At 42.9% G+C, this 23,573-nt stretch overlaps 1 protein-coding gene across 20 annotated transcripts in view; it reads left to right on the top strand.

Annotated features, from left to right (window-relative positions):
* Positions 1 to 23,573, top strand: part of fne (found in neurons) — a 92,578-nt gene that overhangs the window by 26,245 nt on the left and 42,760 nt on the right. For 13 of the 20 annotated variants that reach the window (XM_071584068.1, XM_071584071.1, XM_071584078.1 and 10 more), the window contains 2 exons: positions 1,823 to 1,885; positions 21,879 to 21,982. In XM_071584068.1, coding sequence (XP_071440169.1) covers positions 1,823 to 1,885; positions 21,879 to 21,982 — 167 coding nt within the window. The remainder of the gene's footprint in view (positions 1 to 1,822; positions 1,886 to 21,878; positions 21,983 to 23,573) is intronic. The other 7 variants (XM_071584081.1, XM_071584076.1, XM_071584080.1 and 4 more) reach the window with 1 other exon arrangement.

The raw sequence follows: 23,573 nt of genomic DNA, 5'->3' as shown, positions 1-23,573 counted from the left end.
CGGTTGCGTCTGTAATTTCTTTCTTTCTGCTAATACATATCTCTGCTGCACGCATTAATCATGCACATTAAAATGTCCTACCGTTAATACTCACAGCGATATGCATACAAAACGTGCCTAATCAATTATTAGAGCGCTAATCAATTAGGAATGGTCAAAGAGCTCTCAATTTGTTCACTCATTATTTAGTTGAAGTTTCGTATATTTTCGTGTACCGGTTTTCGGCAATTTATATTTGCAATAGTGTAATGATGTCGGCAAAACTCTGCTCTGGTGGTGGGACTTTACGAAGACACTTGTTGATAAATATTTACTCCAATTTTTATCAGGTCTCTGAAACTTCTATGTAAACATATTTACACTGTTTAAAAGAACGGAAGTAAATATATATCATCACAACATAAAAGGAAATGACAATTATATTTACGACAGAAAATCATTCTTGTGACACTGGTTTTATGATGACTTATTTTAGAAAACACATTTTCAACGGTAAACCTTTCCACTTTGTCTTTTTATTTATTTTGTAATATTTTTGCTATGATTGGAGAATGACTCCTGCGTAATGTTTGCCGCCAAAATTAATTATTGATTTATATCATTGAGTGTGAAGGTATTCTCGCAAATAAATTGTGGTATTGTGTTACCGTAGGAGAAAGGTCATTAGAACGTCGAAAAATGTCAAGAAACGGGAATTTGAGGTATATGCGAGAAAGGATTTTGCCGAAGCTTGTCGCAAGCGCAGTATGCAGATGTCGAATCGTTTCAGCCAAGGGGTTTTTAACCCTAGACCCTTCGTGCACTTTCAGATGAGTGTTGCATGACAGGTTTGAGGCATATTTCAGTTACATTGTATGCGCTGGCCCAATATTTCCTCGGCCCGGCGTCTCTGAAGGCGGATGCACTATCCAAATGAGATGAAATTCCCTGATAAGAAATCCGGTTTTGATCAGGAGGAGTGGCACGAGCCGAAAGTGTCTATGCAACCCAAGCGTTGGTCGCTCTCGTCCGTGAAATATATCGCAAGCGTCCGATTCAATGATGACGTGGGAAAGGGTGCGCATTCATTAATGTCTGCGTGATGTGGGGATTGGCGTGCCAAGTAGGATAAAGGAAGTCAGGAGTGGGCGGAAAGGGGGCGAAGGGAATTCCCCCTTGGCCCCCACCCGCCCGCCCAATCCAGTGCCCCTGGCGACCCCGAGATTGTCGGTCTAGGGGCGGCTTTGCGTGTCTGCTCTTCCTCCCCGCTCCGCCCCGGGCCAAGCCTCCAGCCCCCTCCCCCTTGGGCCCTGTCCCCCTCCCCCCACGCCCCCCTCGGTCTCGACGCATGAGTCACACGCGAACCGACCACACTTCCCCACGACCCTCTCCTCCCCACCCCCTCATCCACTTGCATAAGGTAGTACCCGTGGCTCTTGATGTTCTTCGCTCGCTCCGAAGATAGCCAGCCCATGGTGGGAGATCATCGGGCTTGCAAAATGTGAGGAAGAGTGGGTTTATTTGGGAAAGCCTCCTGGTTCGGCGCAAGCTCTCTGCCCGTACTACCTTAACGTTCCGATTTTTCGTGTGATTTAATTCTTTCCTCGTTTACCATGACGAGCACGCCGGCCACTTTGGAATGCGAATTAATTTGCATTTTTGGTTTTTTATTTTGGTTTCCATGAGTCTGGGATTGAATTTCAATGAGGGACGCTCTGGGTGATGGTGGAAGTAAATTTTTTTCATTCTTTATGTGATGTCTATGCAGAAAATCTAATCATTCTCCAGAATTCCGGTTTCGCTGGTAGTCTCTATAACCAAGATCGTTTCTGTCTCTTTGCAGAGTTCGCGGGTATAAATCCCACCGATGGCTTGGGAGTTTGTGCTGTGGAAGATCACTTTTTAAGTATTTATCGTTACATATTTGTCCCAATTAACCCTAAACTTACATAAAATGAGCGTAATGCACGAATGACAAGTCAGGAACACGAGCGTTCTTTGGTTTTGCTTGTTGACATGAAATCATTAACAAAACTATTCTGTTCGTTTTACATGCTGTGTTAATCACTTGGGTGTCCGGCCCAGCCATTAATGTTTGCACGGTTTTGAATTGGATAATGATGTTGATTTTAAATAGATTATTTCAGATGATCAGCACGTACTCTACGGATTCTACAAATTAGAAAGCATCTTGTGACGGGAGGGCATTGTACATATAATTATCATTGGTTTCAGTTTACATCTCCAGCTGTTTGATGCATAGGTATAGTGGTAATCATCGGGTTTGTCTCATTGTGGTCGCGCGTATATATCTAAGAGCGAGCCAGTGTCGGCAGAATTTCACAATCGGCGTTTTACAAAAAAGGGTGTGGAAAATTGTCACGCGAGAGGATATTGATCCATCAGCTGCACGTATCCGTGCCTTATTTTGCGTTCGCAACGTTAGGTGAACCTCGAGTGCATCTATTCTAAGGATGATAAAATTGGCGGTGAAATCCTCGCGGGATTCCCACCGAGTCAGCTGGCGACGTGTCGATGACCAATTCCGCCACCGCCCTCGGGACGTTGGTGCTCGAGTTGGTCACAGAAACGTCGGTGTTTGGCATCCTGACCGGATGGAAAAACCGCGTGTACTTCTCCGTAATCTTACCGCGGCAAAACATCAAATCTTACGTGAGAACAATCGGTCGCATCAATGTAAAAGCCCGCGAAATGCAAACGTTTTGTTTACTGTTCGGGTATAATACAATGGCAAATGCAGGCAAGGCTCAGAGCGGTAACTAATTATTTGTTAGTCCTATCGAAGAATAGCTGTACGTACCCTCCTAACATTGTTGTTTCGCGTCGCAAATTTCGTTTCTTTCAGTAAAATTTAGTGTAACAATCCTATTGTAGAGAATTTTCATTTCTCTCTTAATTCTCTTGGCCAATAATGCCTGATTATGATCTCTTTTTTCCTTAAAACCGGCAAAGAAGCTTATTGTCCTTAAATGTGATTCGCTGAAACCATTAAATTGTGGACTTTATATTATCGCCATTCTCGCCCATCCCTCGAGTGATGCGCTGATTTCCATGACAGTTAAGGACTTTTCAAAAATGGTTCAACTAATCCCGAAAACTATTTTCCCTAGATAATTTCCTAGCAGTTAATTTGAGAAATATGTTCATACCAGATGTATTTTAATTTCAGTATTTGTGCTACCCAAAGCTGGGTTTACGAGTATCTGCTTCGCATTCTAAAACTTCGCTTGCCGACCTAAATAACCGAGCACGTAAATGAATTTAATCATGGGATAAAATTTTATGATAATTGCTCTCGCGTTCAGTTATAACTTAATTAAATCTCTATGATGTAAAAATGCAGAAGCACTAGCTGGAGCCGCTAAACAAGTAATTGAATCAGCTTAATTCAATAATTCAATGCACCTAATTCTCCTGCCGGATCTCTCGTGATTTAATGCTTACGCTTTCTAAGTAAAAACTTGCATTTGAAGGAAGAAGTTGTTTTCAGTTCTACATATTCATTTATTTTTTCAAAGAAATGTATGTATTTTAAGAATCGAGTGTGAATAATAACATGTTGTCGTATGGACGTACTAACAGAATATGTATTTAATTTCTAGATTACGTTTTCATTATCCTCTCTTCCAGTCAAGGAAATGTTTTGCTAATGCTTTTTGTACAATTTCTTTAATAAAAATAAATTAGCGTAAAACTGGATGCAAACCTGGTCACCTCTTAGAAAAACAATAGGGTATTTGATAAATATAGCAGTTTTAGGTTTAACTCTGTGGAATTCCTTCGTTTTGAGGGTAAAAAGAAACTTAACACTTCCACAATAAAGGAAGTGGAAGTTTCTATACTTTATCGTGGAAGTGTTGTTTCATTTTACCCTAATAATAGGGCATTTGTTAATGCATGAGGCTCATATGTAACTTACGACCATGTAGACTACATTAATGTCGCTTCAATTAAGTCTCTCGCATACGGCTGTATTGTATAGCGAAGAGAAATGGTTGATCCATCGGCCCCTTCAGTTTCCGTGATAGTTGCAACAAGATTTCATCTCTTAGCTCCAATGCAAACCAAAATCATATATATACATCCAATATATGGTGGGTGGTGGTACAAAATGGAACATTGACCTCATCTACGTATGAAGAGTATGCACATAATATTTTGGTGATATAAGTTCAACGTTGGCAAAAATCTTCAAAGAAATGAAAATTTAACCTTTCGATTGGATATCTATACACCCGGCCCGTCTTGTCCATTGCGGCGAAGTGAACAGCCGTGAGCGCAGGGTGCGCCGTCTGGAATAGATGTTTGCCCTCTGGCTGGTATTGGCGCCTATGGATGCTAGGGCGAGGCATCGAAAAAGAACTAGAGCGAGGCATCGAAAGTGATGAGGCCTTGGGGTAGGGGAACCAAGCGCTAAGGTCCGCCAAAGAATATCATCAACTTGGAAATTCAGGCAGGTGAAATTATTTTCCTCGCGGAACCGTAAAATCAATGGGATAACCCCTGAAATATTTTCATCTCTGTGTAAGTTGGGTTAAACTGAATGTAAATTTTAAATTAGGTAATCGTGAGGTAAACGTCACAGGCACCAATTTGAGCTTAATTCTTGTGTTTACTAAATAATCCATTCTAAATAGTAAATAAGTATTACGGATTTGTTTTAGTTTTCAATGTGTAAAGTGACATTCTATAAAAATCCTATGTCTTTTCAAACTTCTGACCATTGACTATGCATTCATTAATAGTTACTATTTGACCTACTAGGAACCCAAATATGGTGTAGAACATGACGTGAGATAAAAATATGTATTATATTCGGCATTGTGATGATGAGTGTAGCCATTTGCACGCCGCTGCATTTTAGATAATGGCAGATTAACTGGGGTATATGAACGGTTACATTTTGCAGTACCGTGTAACTATGTATTTTTCCATCAGTCCACAAAGGGATTTTATTTCCATTGTATTCAGAGTATAACATTACAATTCTTATTTGCATCGTTACCTCTGATACGAAAATATTTTATGATTTCATAAAAAATTAAAGTCCGCCGTAGACGCACTGCGGAAAGAAAACTGTTATTCTTCTATTTTATACTTGAAGGCCACGCAATTTACAGATAAGTGGGTGGAATATTTGTTATTGTTATGCCAATTTGTAGGGAAAGTTGAGGATTTTATTTTTATCGCTTTTCACTACGCTGAAGTCAAATGTTTCCATATTATAATGAGCTTAACGTTTGGTCAAATGATGTTTTCTCAAAAGCACGCCAAGTGCATTACAAGATGTAAGTGTTCAAGTGAACTTTTTCCTTGAACATTCATAATTAATATTGTGTCATTTTCGTTAATTCCAGATTTGATACAAAGACGCTTATTTTCATTCGCCTGTTAGTTTGCCACTAGTTTTCATGCGTAAGTGTTCCAGTTTTTGGTTTTTATGACGCGATACTGGTTAATTTATTTCATGTTCAAATCGAATTATAAAAGGTGTGATATACCCTATGATCTTACTATAATGGACCAGTGCCAACTTATTTGCGTTTTATGCCACACTAACACGTGGTACTTTGTGGTTCTTGGACCTTATATACGGTCTGAGAATATTAAAAATTGAAAATGCATTTATTTCTATCACTTTTCCATTATTGGTGCTTGTTTTGACTAAGAGCATCGACTATTTTTGTGAGTGCCAAGTGGCTTCATTTCTCCAAGTAGAAGCTTGAATTCATTTGCAGTCACCTGGCGAGAGTAAACGCACAAGTTCGCGGTAAAATTCTGCGCATTTCGTTTGAGTCGCTGTCATTCAAATGGAAAAATAGTAGCTATTCCCAAGTTCAGTATTCTTTGTTCCAGATCGGCAAACTCTTGGGAATGAACTTCTTTCGGTCATTCCAAAGCGATTTTTCGAATTCCCTTGTGGATGTAACATTAAACATTGTGATCAGTTTAGGTTCCTGAAGTTTTTCCACGACGATTCAACACTTGGAGCGTAGATCAAAAATTGCCTCGCGGGGTTTTTCACATTAACCTTTACTTTGGCTAGTTTTTAATAGTTATTTTCGTTAGCTTTGGTGCAAATGGATGGAGAATCAACAAAATCTGTCCCCTTCTCTCGAAGTTTCAAATGTACTCGTTGTTTTTTGCGGCTGTATCGCGTTTATCCGTCACCACCTGCACTAGCCGGCTGACGGAAGGTCCACGGGGCTCTCTTTTGATTTGTGTTACGCTATAATGTTCGCAGAATCGCCTTTCTGATTCATGCCAGATTAAAGAAGAAGAGGTTAAATTCTTTCTTTTTATTTCTTGGCCAATTAAAGACATTGGAAGTTCAGGGGCCACTTTTTTTGTTTTCGATTTTGCGTTTAATCGCATGGCTAGGATTCAAAGAGTTAAATTACATTCCCACGTAGCTTAATTTCTCGCTATTACAACCAAGCTAAAGAGCCAAACGAATGGCTACGGGAAATGCCATGATTGAACGAATTCATAGCAAGAGCTGCCTTCCTCGAGGCAATGCTTTTGATGTGGGTCCTCCGGTGCTTACGGAATTACTTCGTAATTGAAGGCATTATTTCGCTTTCTTTCTTTCCCACCCCAGAATCCCTTTAAAAAGACGTCAGCCTCACCATCCAGCTGTCTCAGACCCACTCCCGAGGGACAATTGTTTCGAGAAAGGGCAGCGTCTCTCAACGGCCATGGTCACCGTGTCCAAGCAGGTAGACTCAACTGAACAGATTAATTCGTCGTCCAGATTCCTCTCTGCAACTTGAACCCCATTTCAGGAGTGACATTTTTGTCTCATCACGCCGCTAAAAGCATTCCCTCCATCCCTTAGCTCATAATAGCTCCGCGGCCTACTCCTAATTTGCGTGACATCCACTCGATATTCCGCCAGGGCGTAAAATGCCCTCGACGAACGGTCCATGACGTCAGAGCGCGCGTCATGGCCGCGGTTCACGGTGGGTATTTTCACCCGCCGAATCAGTACGGTGAGCGTTCGCGATCACATTCCGTTCGATAAAATCGAGGGCGAAAGTACCGATGCACAATTCCGCGCGAGGGTGAAAGTCTTCCGTAGTCGTTGCCAGGGTGGCGTCGGGAGGGAGGAGAGGCGCGCTCTACGCGGAGATATTTCGAGGCAGGAAGGTGGGGGCGCTGCAGGCGGGTGGAGGGGAAGGGGCCCGCGCGGAGCCGAGCGATGAAATGAATTCCGGAAAAGGACGGAAACCAGAGGCGCATTGCGAGGGGAGTAAAAAAAGAGAAGTGAGCAGCAACCAATCAACGTGCGGCTCGTTACGCAACGGCTTACTACTCCCCGCCGTGCGGGATTTCCTCGCCCACGTGTACGATTCCCATTCATGGGTGCGTTTGTACTCCTGCAAGGAGTAGCCTTGAGTACGATTGGCACTCGCCTCCTCGCATCGGACCCTTGCCGCTGCATTTCTTTCGCCTCTTTCAGTTCTTGGAATTTTTGTGAGTGCGAAATTTTGTTCGCTTGAACATTTCCCGTCCTTAAACGGATACACGCACCCTCGATCCTTGCTTCGTGCCCTGTACATGATAATTAAACTCTCGCCAATCTGTTATTGGCGGGCGGTAGCCGAGCTCCGTTTGCGAGATTTGGGACGATTGTGGATTGGATAGGGCGTGGTTGGTCGAGCCAGGGGGCCGATGTCGATTGAAGCGTCCTCTCCTAGTGTCGAGCTCGAAATGTTTACGGGGCACGCATTGGAAAGTGCTCGACTCTGTTAATTCTTGTCGAAGAGCAAAGTAGCAGAGCTGATTCGGAAAGTGTCGTGCGTGCTTGCAGATTCTATGAAGAAAGCTTCACTTGACTGGCGTTCGGCGAGAGAAATTAACCAGTAGCTGGAAGAACTTGCGCCTTTGGTCGACTGTTTTCTTACTTTTGTAAACGGAAATATGTAAAAGGACTGCTGTTATCACTCGGCGCTCGGTAAACCGTAATCAGTTGCTCATATTCTGTAAGACTTTCTGGAATGTTATCGTATTAGGCGGAATACGGATGTTCAAAATCCGAAAAGATGAACTATTAAGGTTCTAACCAATGATATTCTGTCCCTTTTGTTTTTAAAATGTTTTTCGGCGTGCTTGCGATGTTTCACTTCCAAAGTTATGTCTTTGATTCAGTAATTGCGGCGGAGCGAAATTTCATGAAATAATCGGTATCTGTTCGTAAAGTAAGCCCCGACAGTATGTTTGTAGCTCTTTGTTTACGGTGGCATTTTTGTGAGCGCATACTTTTTTTGTGTGCAGTCGCCGAAACGTGATCAAATGCGTGTTTCCGGCCCCTCAGCGAGGATGTCTTCGTTTCATGAGAGTCAACTGAAATTTGCATGAAGAGTACTCTCCACGTTTGCACCAATCCGATTCCAAATTACTACTGAACCGTTTCCGTCAGAGTAGTTGTAGAATGTAGGGACCGCTGAGGAGTGCATTTACTTAAATTGTATTTTTTTCGGATTAGTCGCTAAAGATATTGAGTCTTGATCATCTTTGCATTTAGTCTAGTAATTACTCCTCTCGGGGAGGGAACCCGAGTTTGCCTCGGTTACCAACGGAGAGGGAGTTTGCCGCTGAGATGCGTGTTTAGGACACGTCTAGAGTCGTCCAGAATTATTCATTGCAGTAAATGCGCCTTCGCCCTCGATTCGAGGTGGCAGTGAAGAGAAGTGAATGTTGTTAGCTAAGATGAATACGCCTTCAGTCGTTGGCCTTCAGTTAGGAATGGTAGCGACTCGCCGCGGGAGACAACGCAAATGGATATTGTCATTAGTTTCAAAAGCCGTGGTGTATTTCGGTGAAAGCGGGAATGACCCTCGAGTCGACCTGCTTGCGTTTGGTCAGTGTTATTGCTATAGGTTATTACCTATCGGGTGAGGTTGAGTTATCGATTGACTCCGTCGGCGAACACTTAATGCATTTCGGAGCCGTGAATAAAAATATTAAAAAATAATATCCAGAAACCGCAAGCTGCTTATTGCAATGACACATTCTCTCGATCTGCAAACATTCTTACCTCCCATGATCACATCCAAAATGCCCAATATTTTTCTCCCTCCAAATCTTTTTCCCAGCAACCTCTCCTCCTATTGCCCTCTTCAAAATCCCATCCTTTTCGCCCTGCCTTCTTCGAATGTTTCCCGGAAACTTCTCTTCCGCTTAGGACGTGTCGTGAAAATCCTCCTTGGAAACAGTGTGCTGCACTGCTTTTGGTATAATTACCGCGGGAGTTCAACCCCGTCAAGAGAGAGCAGGGGGCAGGCCAAAGATGATTCCGGCTCATTGTTGCCAGGGAATGATATCATTATTTCCATCACTGAACGTGTGTTGGGTCGCTGAAGCGATTGAGCGGTAGGTACGCGGGGTGGAGTTGGAACCTGGTCACCGTAGGCAGGAAGCCTGTATAGAATTGGATGCCGTCTGATGTCGAGTGAACTGTGTTGCAATAATCACAGTTTACTTAATAATGGGTATTATATTTATCTAAGAACCTGAGTAATCTGACAGAACGGAAGACTTTTCTCGCGAGCTGTATGAACTGAAGGGTTGCAGGCTTCCCTCCATCTAGGCTCGGTCTGAAACCTTAAGTACTTCGCTGCTGCGCGATATGACATCACGACATTGGAAGCATGACATTTTATTTCGTGAAAAAACAAACGATCACGGAATTGTAATGTTCATTGCCAAACGAATTCTGTATAAGCTTTGGGATTTGTCTGGGAAAGTTAAACCAATAAATTGGGTAAATACGAGGGTTATCCGGAAAGTAGTACCCGTTCGTGCCGCATGAAGTGCTGACGACGCGAGTAGCCGCTGGACGAGGTCAGATAGCTTCAGTGGCTTGTCTGCCTTCTCTGAGCCAAGTTGCGTGACGCTAGCATTGCCTGTGTTGTTTCTGTGATTGTTTACAATGTTTAAAAAAATTGAGAACGCCGCCAGTTGTGAAGTGAGGGCAGTGATTAAATTCCTCAATGCAAGAAACGTTCGCCCATGTGATATTCATCGCCAATTAAAGGAGGTGTATGGAGACAATGTAATGGACGAGTCGTCTGTTCGGCGGTGGTGTCGCAACTTCAACATGGGGAGGGGGAACACACACGACGATGAGCGTTCGGGGAGACCGTCTGTCATTACAGACCAACTGGTGAGCTCAGTTGACGAATTCGTGAGGAACGATCGGCGCGTCACAATTGATGACATCTGTGAGCATTTTCCCAATGTTTCTCGAACAATTGTTCATGAAATTGTTAAACACCATCTGCATTATGCAAAAATTTGTGCAAGATGGGTCCCTCGCGTATCTCAATGAGCTGGCGGCGAAGGACTATGCAGCAGGAATACAGAAACTTGTCACACGTTATGACAAATGCCTTAATTTGCTTGGAGATTATGTTGAGAAGTAGTTTAAAGTATCCTCTTTCAAATAAAATTTTTTATGTTTGTTAATATTTACTTTTGTCTTTTTATTTCACGAACGGGTACTACTTTCCGGATGACCCTCGTATTTTGGAGAGGAGCCGCTAGATTTTCCAAGCATTTTTCTTGGGAGATATTATTGGAAAGTAAAAACTTGAGTAATAAATTAAGTGAACCAAGGTTATTATAAGAAAGAAGATGGAGAACTCCCATGCCCGTCGACAGAAAAAACCTTATTATGGTATATAGACAGTAATTTATGTGACAGTTATATTGCCCTCTTGACTAGGAGCCATTAAGATCCCTCATTATGTCAAAAGATAAATCACAAAAAATGATGAATGCCCCGCAGTAACGCCTTTAAAGAGCTTCAATTCCTTAGAATAGTTTATACCAGTTGGCAATGTACTAGGGATAGGGTCATTTCACTGAATAACTAACGAATTCAAGCAATCACGTAATTGAAGCTGTTGTCTGGAAGTCATCTTTCATAGAGTGCAGGACTGGAGACGACTATTCGTAGAGCCGTATGTTTCCGTGTGATTCGATGACTTTTGTCTTGGGGCGGATGTCTTCAGCTTCGAACCACTGTTACAAATTGGCCAATTTCTTCACGAACTGTTTCAAACCTTAGGTCCCAAAAAGTATGAATGGAATATTAAATTTGCTCTAAAACATAAACAAATATCTCTAATCATTTCACCATCGGTATAAATTGTGTGCTACAGAGGCGAGAAAGTGAAGGCATCTTGTCGGTTTAAAGATAAAAATTTTCCTTCGTATTAAATATGATGTAATCCTGAAATTGAGAGTGTGTCAAACTTTTGCATTTAAAGTTTTAACCTGCTGGTCACCACAGGAGCGAGTATTTCCTAATAACTGTATGGAATAGGTATAGATGAACCTTAGACGTCACGAATCATTTGACGGGTGAACTTTTCATTTAGAACTAAAATAAGTCGGGTCTTAGAGGATGAGCTGTTATTGCCGACGAGAGGAATTGGAACGGAATGGTAAAAGATTTTTTCTGAAGTCAAATTTCGAGAAGTAGTGTATGCAAACACCATGTATTCATATATACAAGTTTGTTTGTACATAATATGTGTGTGCGTGTGTACACCTATAGTGTGAAAAGCAAAGTAATTTTTTTTCGTTGGAGTTTGACGGCATCCAATAAGATAATTGACTCGATGGATATTTTGTCACCAAATTATTAATTATCGATAAGTTTTGTTAGGAATAACCGTCTTCATTGAAATTTTCATCCGGAAACTTAGAAGAAAGTCATTAGCCTACACAGAAAATCACTGGAATACGATACCCTTGAAGAAGCTGAAAGCTGAGATGCTTGAAATTACTTCATTTTAACGCTCTCAAAATGTCAACCGATTTGCGCGTGCGCCGAAGCTGGAAGAATGTCGACAGTCATGAATGGCCATTCGTCCAGCTGTATGCATAATTTTAATAGATGTTTGGAGGTATTTTCCCTCTGACATCGCCCATGCATTAAGAAAGACCTGGAGGGTCAATGAAAACCGAAGATTCACGAGGTTATTCGCCGGGGGCTATTAACGGATGACCACGAAATGATAGAGCGTGTGCGGACGGGCAGGCCCCGTGCTTGAGGAAGCGTTCGCCTGCGGAGATGGATGATGGAGTGGGTAGGTGCCTCCCGCCAACACCACCACCACTTAGTTCTCGTCAAACTCATCGCGTTGGTGTTGGGGTTCACATCGCCCCCGCAAGCTTTATTGCTTCCTCACTTCGCTAACTTCGCTTAGAACCCGCTGTTCGTGAGGTACCTCCTCCAATCCATTGGGATGTTTGATTTCCTCTCTCAATTACGAGCTCGGGTATTTTTTCTTGAGCTTTGCACTCGCCTTTGGCGTTATTGCTGAGTATGTCAGTAATGGTCGTCAGTTTGCATATTTTATTTTCCGAACTCCCTTTGGCTTTTTCCAACTACTTTGCAAAGTCATGGAAAACGTGGTTCGTACATCTCTCGGTTCGGTTATCTCTTATTCATTCCTGCATGATCAACAGAAAATGAACTACGGGAACTAGGGCGATAAGTGAAAGGGTGCACGCGTTTGGAATACTTTCGTGGTTTCGTGCTTAAGCTCTTAATGAGGAGAACTACCTTTTGTCGACCGAAATTATTGACTGGACCTTATGTCGTCGAGGAATGTGATTGGCTCATTCACAACGCTTTACAGGAATACTACTCGTCCGTTAACAAGTCCTGCTAGAGTTTTGTCTAAGCCTTTCAATAGCCCTCTCTTTATTTTGGACTCACTTCTTATGCCTACGCCTTTTATAGCACTTGTGTTTGCGTCAAGGACATTTATTTAACAAAAAAAAACAAATAAAAAATATCCTTTGAATATTTTTCAAATTACCTCCTCATGAAATGCATTTCTATCGCAATTAGTGCGTAAGATCCTAAATAAAGTGACGCACGTAGTTCCCTGGTAACATGATTGGCATTCTACGGAAGCTGTTCGCTGGTTTAGACGAAGCGCGTGTCATTTCATTGTAGGAAATAGTATGCCGAGGTCACGCGCTAGGTGTTATTTTGAAGCCTAAAGGCTCTCTATAGCCTTTCTGATTCCCAATGTTTAACGTTGTTACGCCAGCTGGAGCGCGAATAGATTGAGTGCATGCAAGGCTCGACCCCCCGACGAAAATCCGGCTTCCCCCTCGAGAGAAGAGCCGATTGGTAGTATCTCACGGCATGCGGTTGGTTTGTTGTATCTAACTCTAGACTTCCAAGCAGTTTCTGGAAGGTTTCGTGTGGAATAAACTGTTATTTTTTGACGAAGAAAAAGTTTAAGCTTGGTGAATGGCTATAGGACTAAAGATCCCTTCTTTGATAGGTTATATGTGACGCGAAAAATTGTTCAAGACTTGAAATTATGAAATAAATTCCAATTCAAATTATCCCAGACTTAATGGGTATCGCTGCCCTGAAAAGGTACGCTGAGGCGATTAACCGAACCTTCGGGCGGGACGTTGAGACGCTGTTTATTTGATTTGTTTTGCTACCTCTCTTGACTTAATACTTCGGTTAGTTGCATTTACCTGGCCTTGGGGATAACAATAGTCGTTTCTGGGGATTGGTTTTGAAATAATATACTCATGGAGGGAATTTAATAGATATTAGTTTTGATCGCTTCAAACTAGTTGAGCAAATCAGTCTATCGTTATTTAATTTTGATCTTGCTCATTGCATTAAATGTTTTCGCCATAGACATTGCAAGGTCATAATTGAGTCACGTAAAAAACACGAATAAAAATTAATTGTAAAGGTCTTTCATGGTATTTATGTACAGTTCCTTTTGCACTTATAGTGAGCTTAACATTATATGTGTACATTGATATCGCTATTTCTATTTTGAATCTAACTTGTTTTAATTGCAATGGCAGTTAATTATTTTTCTATGCTGAGTCGCTCTTGAGGAGCTTACCCTGCCGCGTTGAATTAATATCATCGCGTATTTTATGCATAGCATTTGCAATTATTATTGGTTACCGTTCCCATTGCTGCCAAAATATTTATACTATCAGTCGGACCAGTAGTTGTGAATTATTCACATTTATTTCTCCAGAATACCGGGAATAATTAAAAACGGTGAGATCGGCAAGATCTGAAATTTTTCATCGGGGTTTACTACATGGACATTCTACGCCGTTACTATTCGCGTAATGCGCGCCGTTTTAAGCCTATGTCGACTATTTGACCACGCCTTGCTTCGACCTGCTAATCATTTTGGTTTGTACTTCTCTTCCGTGGACTCGTCGTGCACTTAGTATGACGAATAACATAAAATGTATGTTACCCTTACTATTCCATTGAAATATAGTATGGCTAAGTGCCAAATATAGATGATTCCCTTTGAAATGTGGAGGTTGCATTAATGGAAAATATGAAAAAGAGTACTTCTCTATGAAGATAAGTGTTTGGTATGGTAGGGAAAGAGAGAGGTTTTTTGCAAGAAATTCAAAGACGGAATGGTTAATGAATGCAGGGCAATTTCAATACAATACGTTAGCGCCGTTAAACGCTGCAATAGAGGGAAAAATGTTGGTTTGTTAGGCGAGGAAATATTGGGCACGTTGGACGGAGTGATGGGACGCATGCGCGGTGGTGGAATAGTTACTCCGGTGAGGATATTTACGGTGTTATGCAGTGCTTAGTCGTGCGGCTGTGGTCAGTCTGTGCCATCAAAATTCTACATCTACTGCGACACTGCAACGTAAAAAAACCATAAACACAGTAATCAACCCGGAGGTCGGTTTGGTAGGTGATGGTAGAGTTCACCCAGTATTAAGCCCGACGGCGTGTGAAATTCACACATCAGGGTAGGGGGGCCAGTTCCTTTCTCTGTGCCGGTTATGGTTACCCAGGAAGATCTAGTACCCGAAAAGACACAGCTTTGGTGGAGGTTCAGATACCCACCCATAGAAGCTCGAACCCGGGCCCTCCGGTCAGTAGTCAAACGTTCTACCCCATGGACTACCGCGACCCGCACTGCAACATAATTTAATAATAAGTACGTAATACCATAAAGTAACGTGATTAAAATATGTTCCATACGTTGGTCAAAATAGAAAATGTTTTATGTCTGAATATTCTAATGAAAGGACGCTTATTAAAACTGGGTGTTTGCCGACCCGCGTGGACTCTCTTTAAGGGATCGAGATGGTGCGGGGGCTAACGTACTGGCTTCCCACCCAGAGGGCGCGGGTTCAAATCCCGGCGGTGTTGAATATTTTTCATAGGTATCTCGATCCCTACTTGAGATGCTTTGTGGAGGGCACTTTGAGTGAGTACGCCGTCCGTCGGATGGGACGTTAAACTGCGGACCCCTTGGCGCCTTTCGTAAAGAGTAGGCTAATGCCGACGCCGGGTTTCTCTCCACCCTTCATCCTTTCCTATCCATCCCCTATGGCGCAAATGACCTTAGCTGTCGGTCGCCGCCCCTAAAAACTACCCCTCTCTTTAACCTTGATAAACATGAGCTTGGCGCAGTCGTAGTCTTGTGCGTTTAGAATTAACAAGTCAATCGGAAGGGGGAATTTGGTCTTCTGAACAATGTCGACGGAGAAGGCCGCAGAGCGTCCGGAGTCGCTCGCCCACCTTTCGCCCCGCAAATTGCCCTGTGCGCTCCGCTTGAAAAGCCTCGCCTCCCCACGTGCGCGCCCAGCCATCAGCCGCTCCACTCCACCCCCTCCCTCCCGATGCCCTCGCCATCGCGCCATCGGGCTTCACCCCTCCACTCACACCCAACCTTCCCGGAGTCCCTTATTTTATCGATCCACTCGCTATTTGGTTTGTGACGGCAAGGTCGGCGGCGGGGTTCGTAATAACCAACTTAGGTTATTCGCGGAACCTTACGCCGCAAGCGCAATCCAGTTTTGATTTCGTTCGCTTCCCCTTTCTCGGCAGCCGCATGGGGCGCAGTCGCCGGCACTGCCCACGCTCCCTCTCCCTCTCCCTCTCGTAGTCGTGGTGTGGTCGCTCTCGATGCGTTCGGGGATGCGAGAGTTGGAATTGGGTCTCGCGGGACAAAAGCGAAAGCAGTGGCGCGCGTGGGTCGAAAATGAAGGCGGCCAGGACGCGCTACCCACGCCGAGTGAGAGTGTTAATCAGAATTCTATCTGGAGGTGACGCGAGTACGCTCTGATAGAGCTTCATCACGGATTGGGTAGACTAGAATCACATCGATGTGTACCCCTTGATTTTGTGCACCATTTATGAAATTTTCTCAGAATACTGGTGTTTTCGTCGTTTTGCAGAAAGGGTGACATTTTTGTGGGGGGGATATTGCCCCGTTTAATCGAATCGAACGCAATAAGAGAATCGATTAATAATTTACTCTCGCGGCACCAGGATATTAATGCATGATTCGGGAACATTTGGTTCATGCGCGGGACAGTCCCGCGCATTGCGGGACCATGCATGTATACATCCCTTGTGTGAGCTGTTGGGGCGCGGGACGCAGGGCTGCACGGAGGGGGGATGAGCCGCACTTAGCATCCAGGGAGGAATATCATGATGAACTATTGTACCAATTGACTTAATAAACATTTTCCCTCTCAGTGATAGATGGATAAGGAGATGACGCCAGGTTATTTTGAGAGACATTTCTGCAAGATTTTAAATGAGCATTGGTATTTAAGGATCCAGGAGAGACAAATGCTGACTCTCTCTTCTTTGCTCGTGTCAATTGTCTCTGAGCAGAAGCATATGTTTTGGAGTATGATTAACGTACGTAAACAGAAGTTAACCATGTGTGAACACGCCTGGGAAGATAACCTTGGGGAAGTTAATTTACATGAATAACATTTATTTTATTTATCTTGCATTACAAATGAAAAGTAGGGTTTAGCTAAAAGCAATAATGCTTCAGTTTTAGTCTTGATATTACTCAAATTAAAGATTTTTTTTCTAAGTTCAAGCTATACATGTAAGGTTGAATTTAGTCTTCACTCAAGAAATGTTTCTTTTTACTATTGGCTTCTAGCTCACTAGAATTAAAAAAAAACTTATTATTCTATGACAAAATCAAGTGTTCATTCGACACTCTAGGAATCGAGTGGAATCGAATTTGCGTGCTCATTTTAAAATTTAAGATCTAGATAAGCCAACGTGGCGTTTCCATGAGTATATTTCCTTGTTCATGATTTTCAGTTATTTTGGATTTCTTAAGATGTGCAGTCGATATTGTGCTTAAAATTTATAGTTTACTGTTATTGTTGTTTTTTTCCCGGCGTACCTTTTCTCCATCTAGAAAAGTTATTGAATAACGCTTCCCCCTCGTTATTGTTAATCCTTGTTTTATTTCAATTCAAATCACGCCTTTGCCTCATACCCCATCGAAGAAAGGAGGCGGCCAGAACAAGCGGGTGTGGATTTTTGTCGTAAATGGGGAAGACCTCAGTTCCACGTCTTTTTTGTAACTGAAGCTTGCTAATGTAAATTACACATTAAGGAGTGATTTCAAATGCGTTTCACATCATTTCAAACATTTTGTAGTACCTCCTCGAGGCTTCGCGATTATATTTTGTTTCAATTTTGTTTTCTCCTGAGAAGTTGTAAATTTACATCAATCATATGTAGTGTCAATGGCAATCATAACTAGTATCACCCAAGCAAAGGCTTCGGTGGGCGTTAGAATTATTTTTGTTTTTTTTAATATTCTCACCAATTCTCTTTACATAGTCAGTGTTAGTCTCCGTTTACGGCTCGCTACGCTTGTGTTCCATCACGGTTTGATTAAGCCATGACGTTGGTAGTTAGAAAGATTACTTAAAATTCCAGGAACATTTTCACTATTTCTGCAGTTCGTTCCATCTGTAATAAGCATTTGCTCTCGGCAATGGTGGCAGACTGCTGTGGAATGGATTTGTGGAAATGGAGCCCGGAAAATTTGAGATGATTCTCGCTCTGCTCCCTGCGAATACTTCCTTTCTTAATTATTCCATTTCGCTTAAGTTTTCGTCGTGGAAAAAATGAGAATAGGAAACCAACCGACGAATCGCCTAGACCTGAAGGTACACTGGCTGGAGCCCGGCCCGAATGCTTAGCCCAAGTCAACGAGCACCGCGGAAAGCCGGGAAGGGTGCAGAGGTCACGAGGCAACCAATTACACTTGAGAGCGGGCGTTCTTACTTTTCCCGCGGCGTCTGCTCATGGAATTTTAGCCGAATCAAATTCCTTTTCCTTGAACCATCTCGTGGTCTTCTAGGCTCACGTGGGATGCTGATGCTCGCCATGTCCTATTATCGCACCGGAGGGAAAATGTTCGTGGCCAATTGATTCCTTACTACTTTTAAAATTCACCAAATTTCGTTTCCAATATTGGAAATTTAGAACGTTCAATCGAACTGATAGCAGTAGAAATGTATTTAATGGCATGTACTCAAGTTCCCCATTTCCCTAGCGCAGTTTCACATTTTAAATCTTTCTGCGGGCTGTTGATGTTCGTTTGGTTGAGGGTGTCGCAGCGTGGGTGCGCTACATGGACATGCAGCAAGTACTCCGATGGCACGGTTTTCCAATTTCTTCGTGGATTTCCCAATGCTGCATGTAATGTTTCAAGTGTGATGGCAATCATTACGGTATATGTAACCAGGCAATTTATTGAATACGTGTTTTAAGAAAGTAAAAATGTTGCGTCCTAAATTACTATGGCTTCCTTCCGTTCATAAACGCCGGAAACTTGAATGGCGAGAGATGTATGCGACAGCTGTGAGGCGATGACGGCGGAGGGGTGTGCCCGAGGTAGGTGAGGGGGCGGGCGGAGGCACCGCGGACGGACTGCGTTGGGCGAGCGAGCGGCAGCGCTAGGAAAAGGAGCCGTTGAGAGGTGGTGTGCATTGGTCACGAGTCTCGGCGTCCTCTAGGCAAAGGTCGTGGCGGTTGTTCTAGTTGCGTCTAGTGTGACGCGTCTCCCTAGACGTAGGTGCGGGCGAGTTAACATCTTGACTGTAACATCACTGGCCAATTTCCGTTTTTCTCAATCGAAATCCCATCTTTTGAGGGCAATATAGGCGGGACCAGGAGACCAACTATCGAGACATAGGATATTCACAGCTCGAGTAGAAATGAGAAGAGAGTAAGTTTGGATTCCGTTCTCGGAAGCATAAGTAACAGGAAATGTAACAACTCGTAAATCTAACTTTGTTTAATCGTAACTGAAAGAAAGCTCATTCACGCTTTTAAACAAATTTTCGCCGATTTTAATTTCCTGCTCTCGAGAGAATATTTGAAAGGGGTTTTTTTCCTCCTCTTCCTTGGCTTCATCTCAGTAGGTGGTCGTGTTCGGTAGCCGATAGGTCGTTTTAAATAGTCCCGCGGTGATCTCTCTTGGCAGTTAACGTGTTCACCAAAAGTTGTGAAGTATTCGATTACAAACTCATCCAGATAACTTTACCAGTAATGTGTCGATATACTTACAATTGAAGCGTTGAAGTGTTTCACGGACTAGGCCAAAGGCATTTTCATTCCCTTTACTTCGATTCGTTGGAATAGTTCTCATTCGCCTCCTTTCCCCCTTTATGCTCGATGAAGTCGCGCGAAGTTATTTGCTAGCACACCCCACTCTGGGTAATAACTTAAACTCTTTCAAATAACTAACGGCATTCTTGGTTTCATTCACCAAGAAATTTTTTCCATGGTGATGCCCAGGAAAACAAGGAAGCCTACTTTCCTCTTATAATTGCATAATGTATTTTGTTTACTTTCCCCTGTAATATCGAAGGACACTCTTTTATCATTCTCGACGAAGAGGCTTCGATTCCTACGATCGTCATTTACTTGTAACAGCAAAATTCTATCATATTTTTTCGAATTTCAAAACTTAAGGATTACCGTTCGCTGAAATGTTATCCGTTTTCCCAGTATCACTCACACACATACATATATCTGAAAAATAGTTCAAACTTTTTCAGAATCTCTTTAAATGCATATGTTCAATGAGATAACGAAGTCTACTTTGTCATTGATCAACAGCTAGCTAGAATGAATGAAGTGAATGGATGGATGGATGTGAATAGTTCGTACCTGAAGAAGCGAAATATTTCCTCTCGATCAGTTGAATTGAATGTGAGCGACGGATATGGTGCCAAGAGACGAAGTGTGGTGAAGTTTTCCAGGTGGCTCGTTCTTAAATGAGAGGGGGTGAATCAATTGATGGTCGAAGTCCGGAAAAGTTGAGAGCCACATTAAAAGCCTTTGCTGAGCATGTTGTACCCAGTGAACGCCCCTCGCCATCCATATCCATCGATTCGTGTCTATTCCAGGGTATATTTAATTCATAAACAGTGGGCGTAATGGATGTCTGACACATTTTTAAAAAGTTTCCAAATAATGGGGATCCTTCTCGTCCACCTGACTGATCAACGCTTGCCCTTGCTAAATGTTCAAATGAAATCTTATTTGGGAGGCTCGGCTTGAGTACGTGTATTCCCTGCCGAGGAATCAAGTCTCAAGTGTCTCAATAACTGTGCGTTTACTTGCACCTATGCAGTCGGGAGATCGAGCTGGTGCCTTTGGTCGACCCGAGAAGTCGTTAGCCGAGGCCATTGGGAAGCCCGATGACGAGAGGGGAAGTGAGAGGCAGGTCCATTGTCAACCCGGGCGCAAGCCATCCACATGGGACGCAGGAAGCCCAAAAACAAAGCGAAACACTTAAAATCCATCTGACGTTTTTACAGTCTCCCGAATCAATAATGACCGTCGCCTGCGAACATTCAGCTCCCCGCCCCTTCAAACCTTACTCGTAAGTGGTATCGGACGGCCGGAATGCGCGGGAGCTCCCATTCGCACAGAATGAAAGGTATGCAAAATTTTGTATCATGACATTGACTATCGACTCATGCGTGATTACTTCAACCAATTAAGGCGAACTCGCATGTAATATTATGAATATTATGTGGTAATTTCCTCGGGCCTATTGTTAACAATCTATCTTAATAATACCGCGAGTTTTTTTCCTGTTACACTTCTTCCCCAGGTTAGAAATAATGCAGGTGCAATTATGTATGAGGCAATTGACATATGATTTATTCTCTGAGAGAGTACTGTTTTTTAATGAACCTATATCCTGCGAAATTCTCTCATTTAGTTGTCAGTATCACAGGATGAATGAATTGCGAAGTGGGTCATGGACGGAAAACGGAAGTCATTATAAACAAATGGTAACATTTTCCATATTGGATTAGGTAACCTGCAGATGGTGTTGTACATCGAAACCGGCCGTGGATTAAATCAATTTGTATTAAAAAGTACTATCATTTGTTCATTATTATGTTAGAATTATACCATATACCGCCTGAAACTGCGCAATTAGAGCATCACCGGGCGGAGCGCGTACGTCAAGTGCGCATTTTACGCATTGTTTTGGAAGAATGAATCACGTGAGCGTTGTTTGAGAAACGCATTGTTACCTCAAACATCGGTTAATTTGGCCGCGAGGCTGATTTCTCAGGGATAAAGAGGCATTGACGAAAGAGGAGTTTAATTTCCGTGTACGGGAGCCGCAACTATATATTTGCTGAGTGCCATTCAAAACTCGCTCGGCATGTTGATCGATGCATGCAATTCTCATGTACTTGATGGAACCGAGATAATTGACTCAAGTCCTCCCTTCATCTCTGCCGCAACAAGGAACATGCTGCATGCGTTGATGCAAATAAACCATGTCTTGATTTCCATGTTTTTTACAGCTTGTCTCGCATCACGACTCATGAATAAAGAGTATTTTTGGTGTTACCGTCTGCTGTAGTAGTGCATGAAAAGTGGTTAAAACTGTGTGTATACATGTTTTCCATTTAACAATTGAAATTGACTGTTGAAAATGTTGATGTCGCGAAAAAATGGAACAATACATCGTAGCGCTATTACACAATTCGCATGGTTGTTGTCTTTCCAGGACAAAGTCTGGGGTACGGCTTTGTGAATTACCACAGACCGGAGGATGCGGAGAAAGCCATAAATACACTCAATGGACTTCGATTACAAAACAAAACTATCAAGGTAAGAAAAATGAATAGAATTGACGCAAGTCTCGCAAAACTTGTGCGTCAAGTCCATGGCACCGAGCTTGCTGTATTTTGTAAAATACTTAAATAGATTGTGCGACCTTTACTCATTCCGGAATCGAAGGAGGTTTTTTTTAATATATTGTGTTAATAAACCGATAATTGCGGTACGTGTTTCATCGAAATCAAAGCTTTCCCATGATACCAGTTCACCAGGCAACGTGGTGACAGCAACCCGATCGGTGGATGATCGATTCACTTGAACATTCCACTGCCCAGCTCACTCAACTCCCTTACGGGAATTTCCGACATATTCCAGGAAATAAAATCATTTCATCGGTTCAACTGCTATTATTTCTTTGTCACACTTTTCCATTGTCCGCATGTTCATCCCAACTTATTTTGCGCTATCCATATTTATGTCAATTTTAATTCGTGCACGTGCAACTGTTTTCTTGGGCATGGCCGCAGGAAGAAAAATAACCTGCTGCCTCCGTTTATGGAGCGTGCCCGTATACCAGAGCAGCCTGGAGAAGTGTAGTGGAACTTAAAAAGATATCGGGAAAATGTCTAATGGGAACGCCCGATTGTACGACGACACAATAAAAATGAGGAAAACAAAACAGGAAATATTGGCTGAGAGTTATTATTCTCATGCATATGAAACGTATGAAAAACGCTGCAAAACCTATTCCGGTAAAGGGAGGAAGTTCATGGAGAAATCCTATGCCTCGTTTGTCTTTAAGTGGTCGCAGTGCCCTGAGGTAAGGGTGCAGAATAGCCAATCGCGCTACTTATTGCGCATGGAATAGGATGCTGATGGCATTGTTCAATTTTGGTCACTTTTTTCTCAGTTGCTTGTTAATACGTGTGTGGGAGACATGAGAGTGTCTAATTTCGAATCCTGCATCTCGAGTCTTCCGGTGACTCCCCTCGTTCGGGATGAAAGACTAGGTGGGGCAAGAGCTTATTCCGAGAAAATACTTTTTACTTCATCTAACTTTATTAAGTTTCTCTAGCAAAGAAGAAGATGAAACGGATTCAGGGTTATGGCTTCATGTTCGGAACAGAGACTATAACTCGCTAAGATAGGTCAGAATATCGATCCAAAACGTGAGCGTCTGCCGCGAGGAGACGGCTTGCGGTTTGCGATTCACGGGGTAAACCCATATTTTCCTGCTAAACGTTTTAGCGTTGGTAAATCCGAATTGGTCCGAATTAACCTTCATGAGATGGCGTGATTCTATAATACGCTATCGATGGTGTTCATTCTGTTTCCGTATTTTACTTTGAAGGTGTGTGTAGTTATATTCGACTCGCGATGTTTCCCGATGGCTGCTGTCGGAGGGAAAGGAAGCCTTCTTTTCGTGTTTTATCAAGCCGATGTATGCGGAGTGAGGACGTCGTATGTCGCTTCGTTCGGGGGGGTGCAGTGAGGGAGACGGGCTGCCGTCGACCCGGTGGGAGGAATCGCTGGCATTGCGTCAAGACACCGTCCAGGCAAAGGCCGTAATTGACGAATGCTCCCATCGATTGGTCGGCCGGCCGCTCATCCCGAGGGGCAGGGAAGGCGAGCCGAAGGGCTC

Source organism: Hetaerina americana, unplaced genomic scaffold, assembly GCF_022747635.1.
Source record: "Hetaerina americana unplaced genomic scaffold, ioHetAmer1.1.p SCAF_16, whole genome shotgun sequence".
In the NCBI taxonomy this organism is placed as follows: domain Eukaryota; kingdom Metazoa; phylum Arthropoda; class Insecta; order Odonata; family Calopterygidae; genus Hetaerina; species Hetaerina americana.
This window is presented reverse-complemented; position numbering and strand designations above follow the sequence as displayed.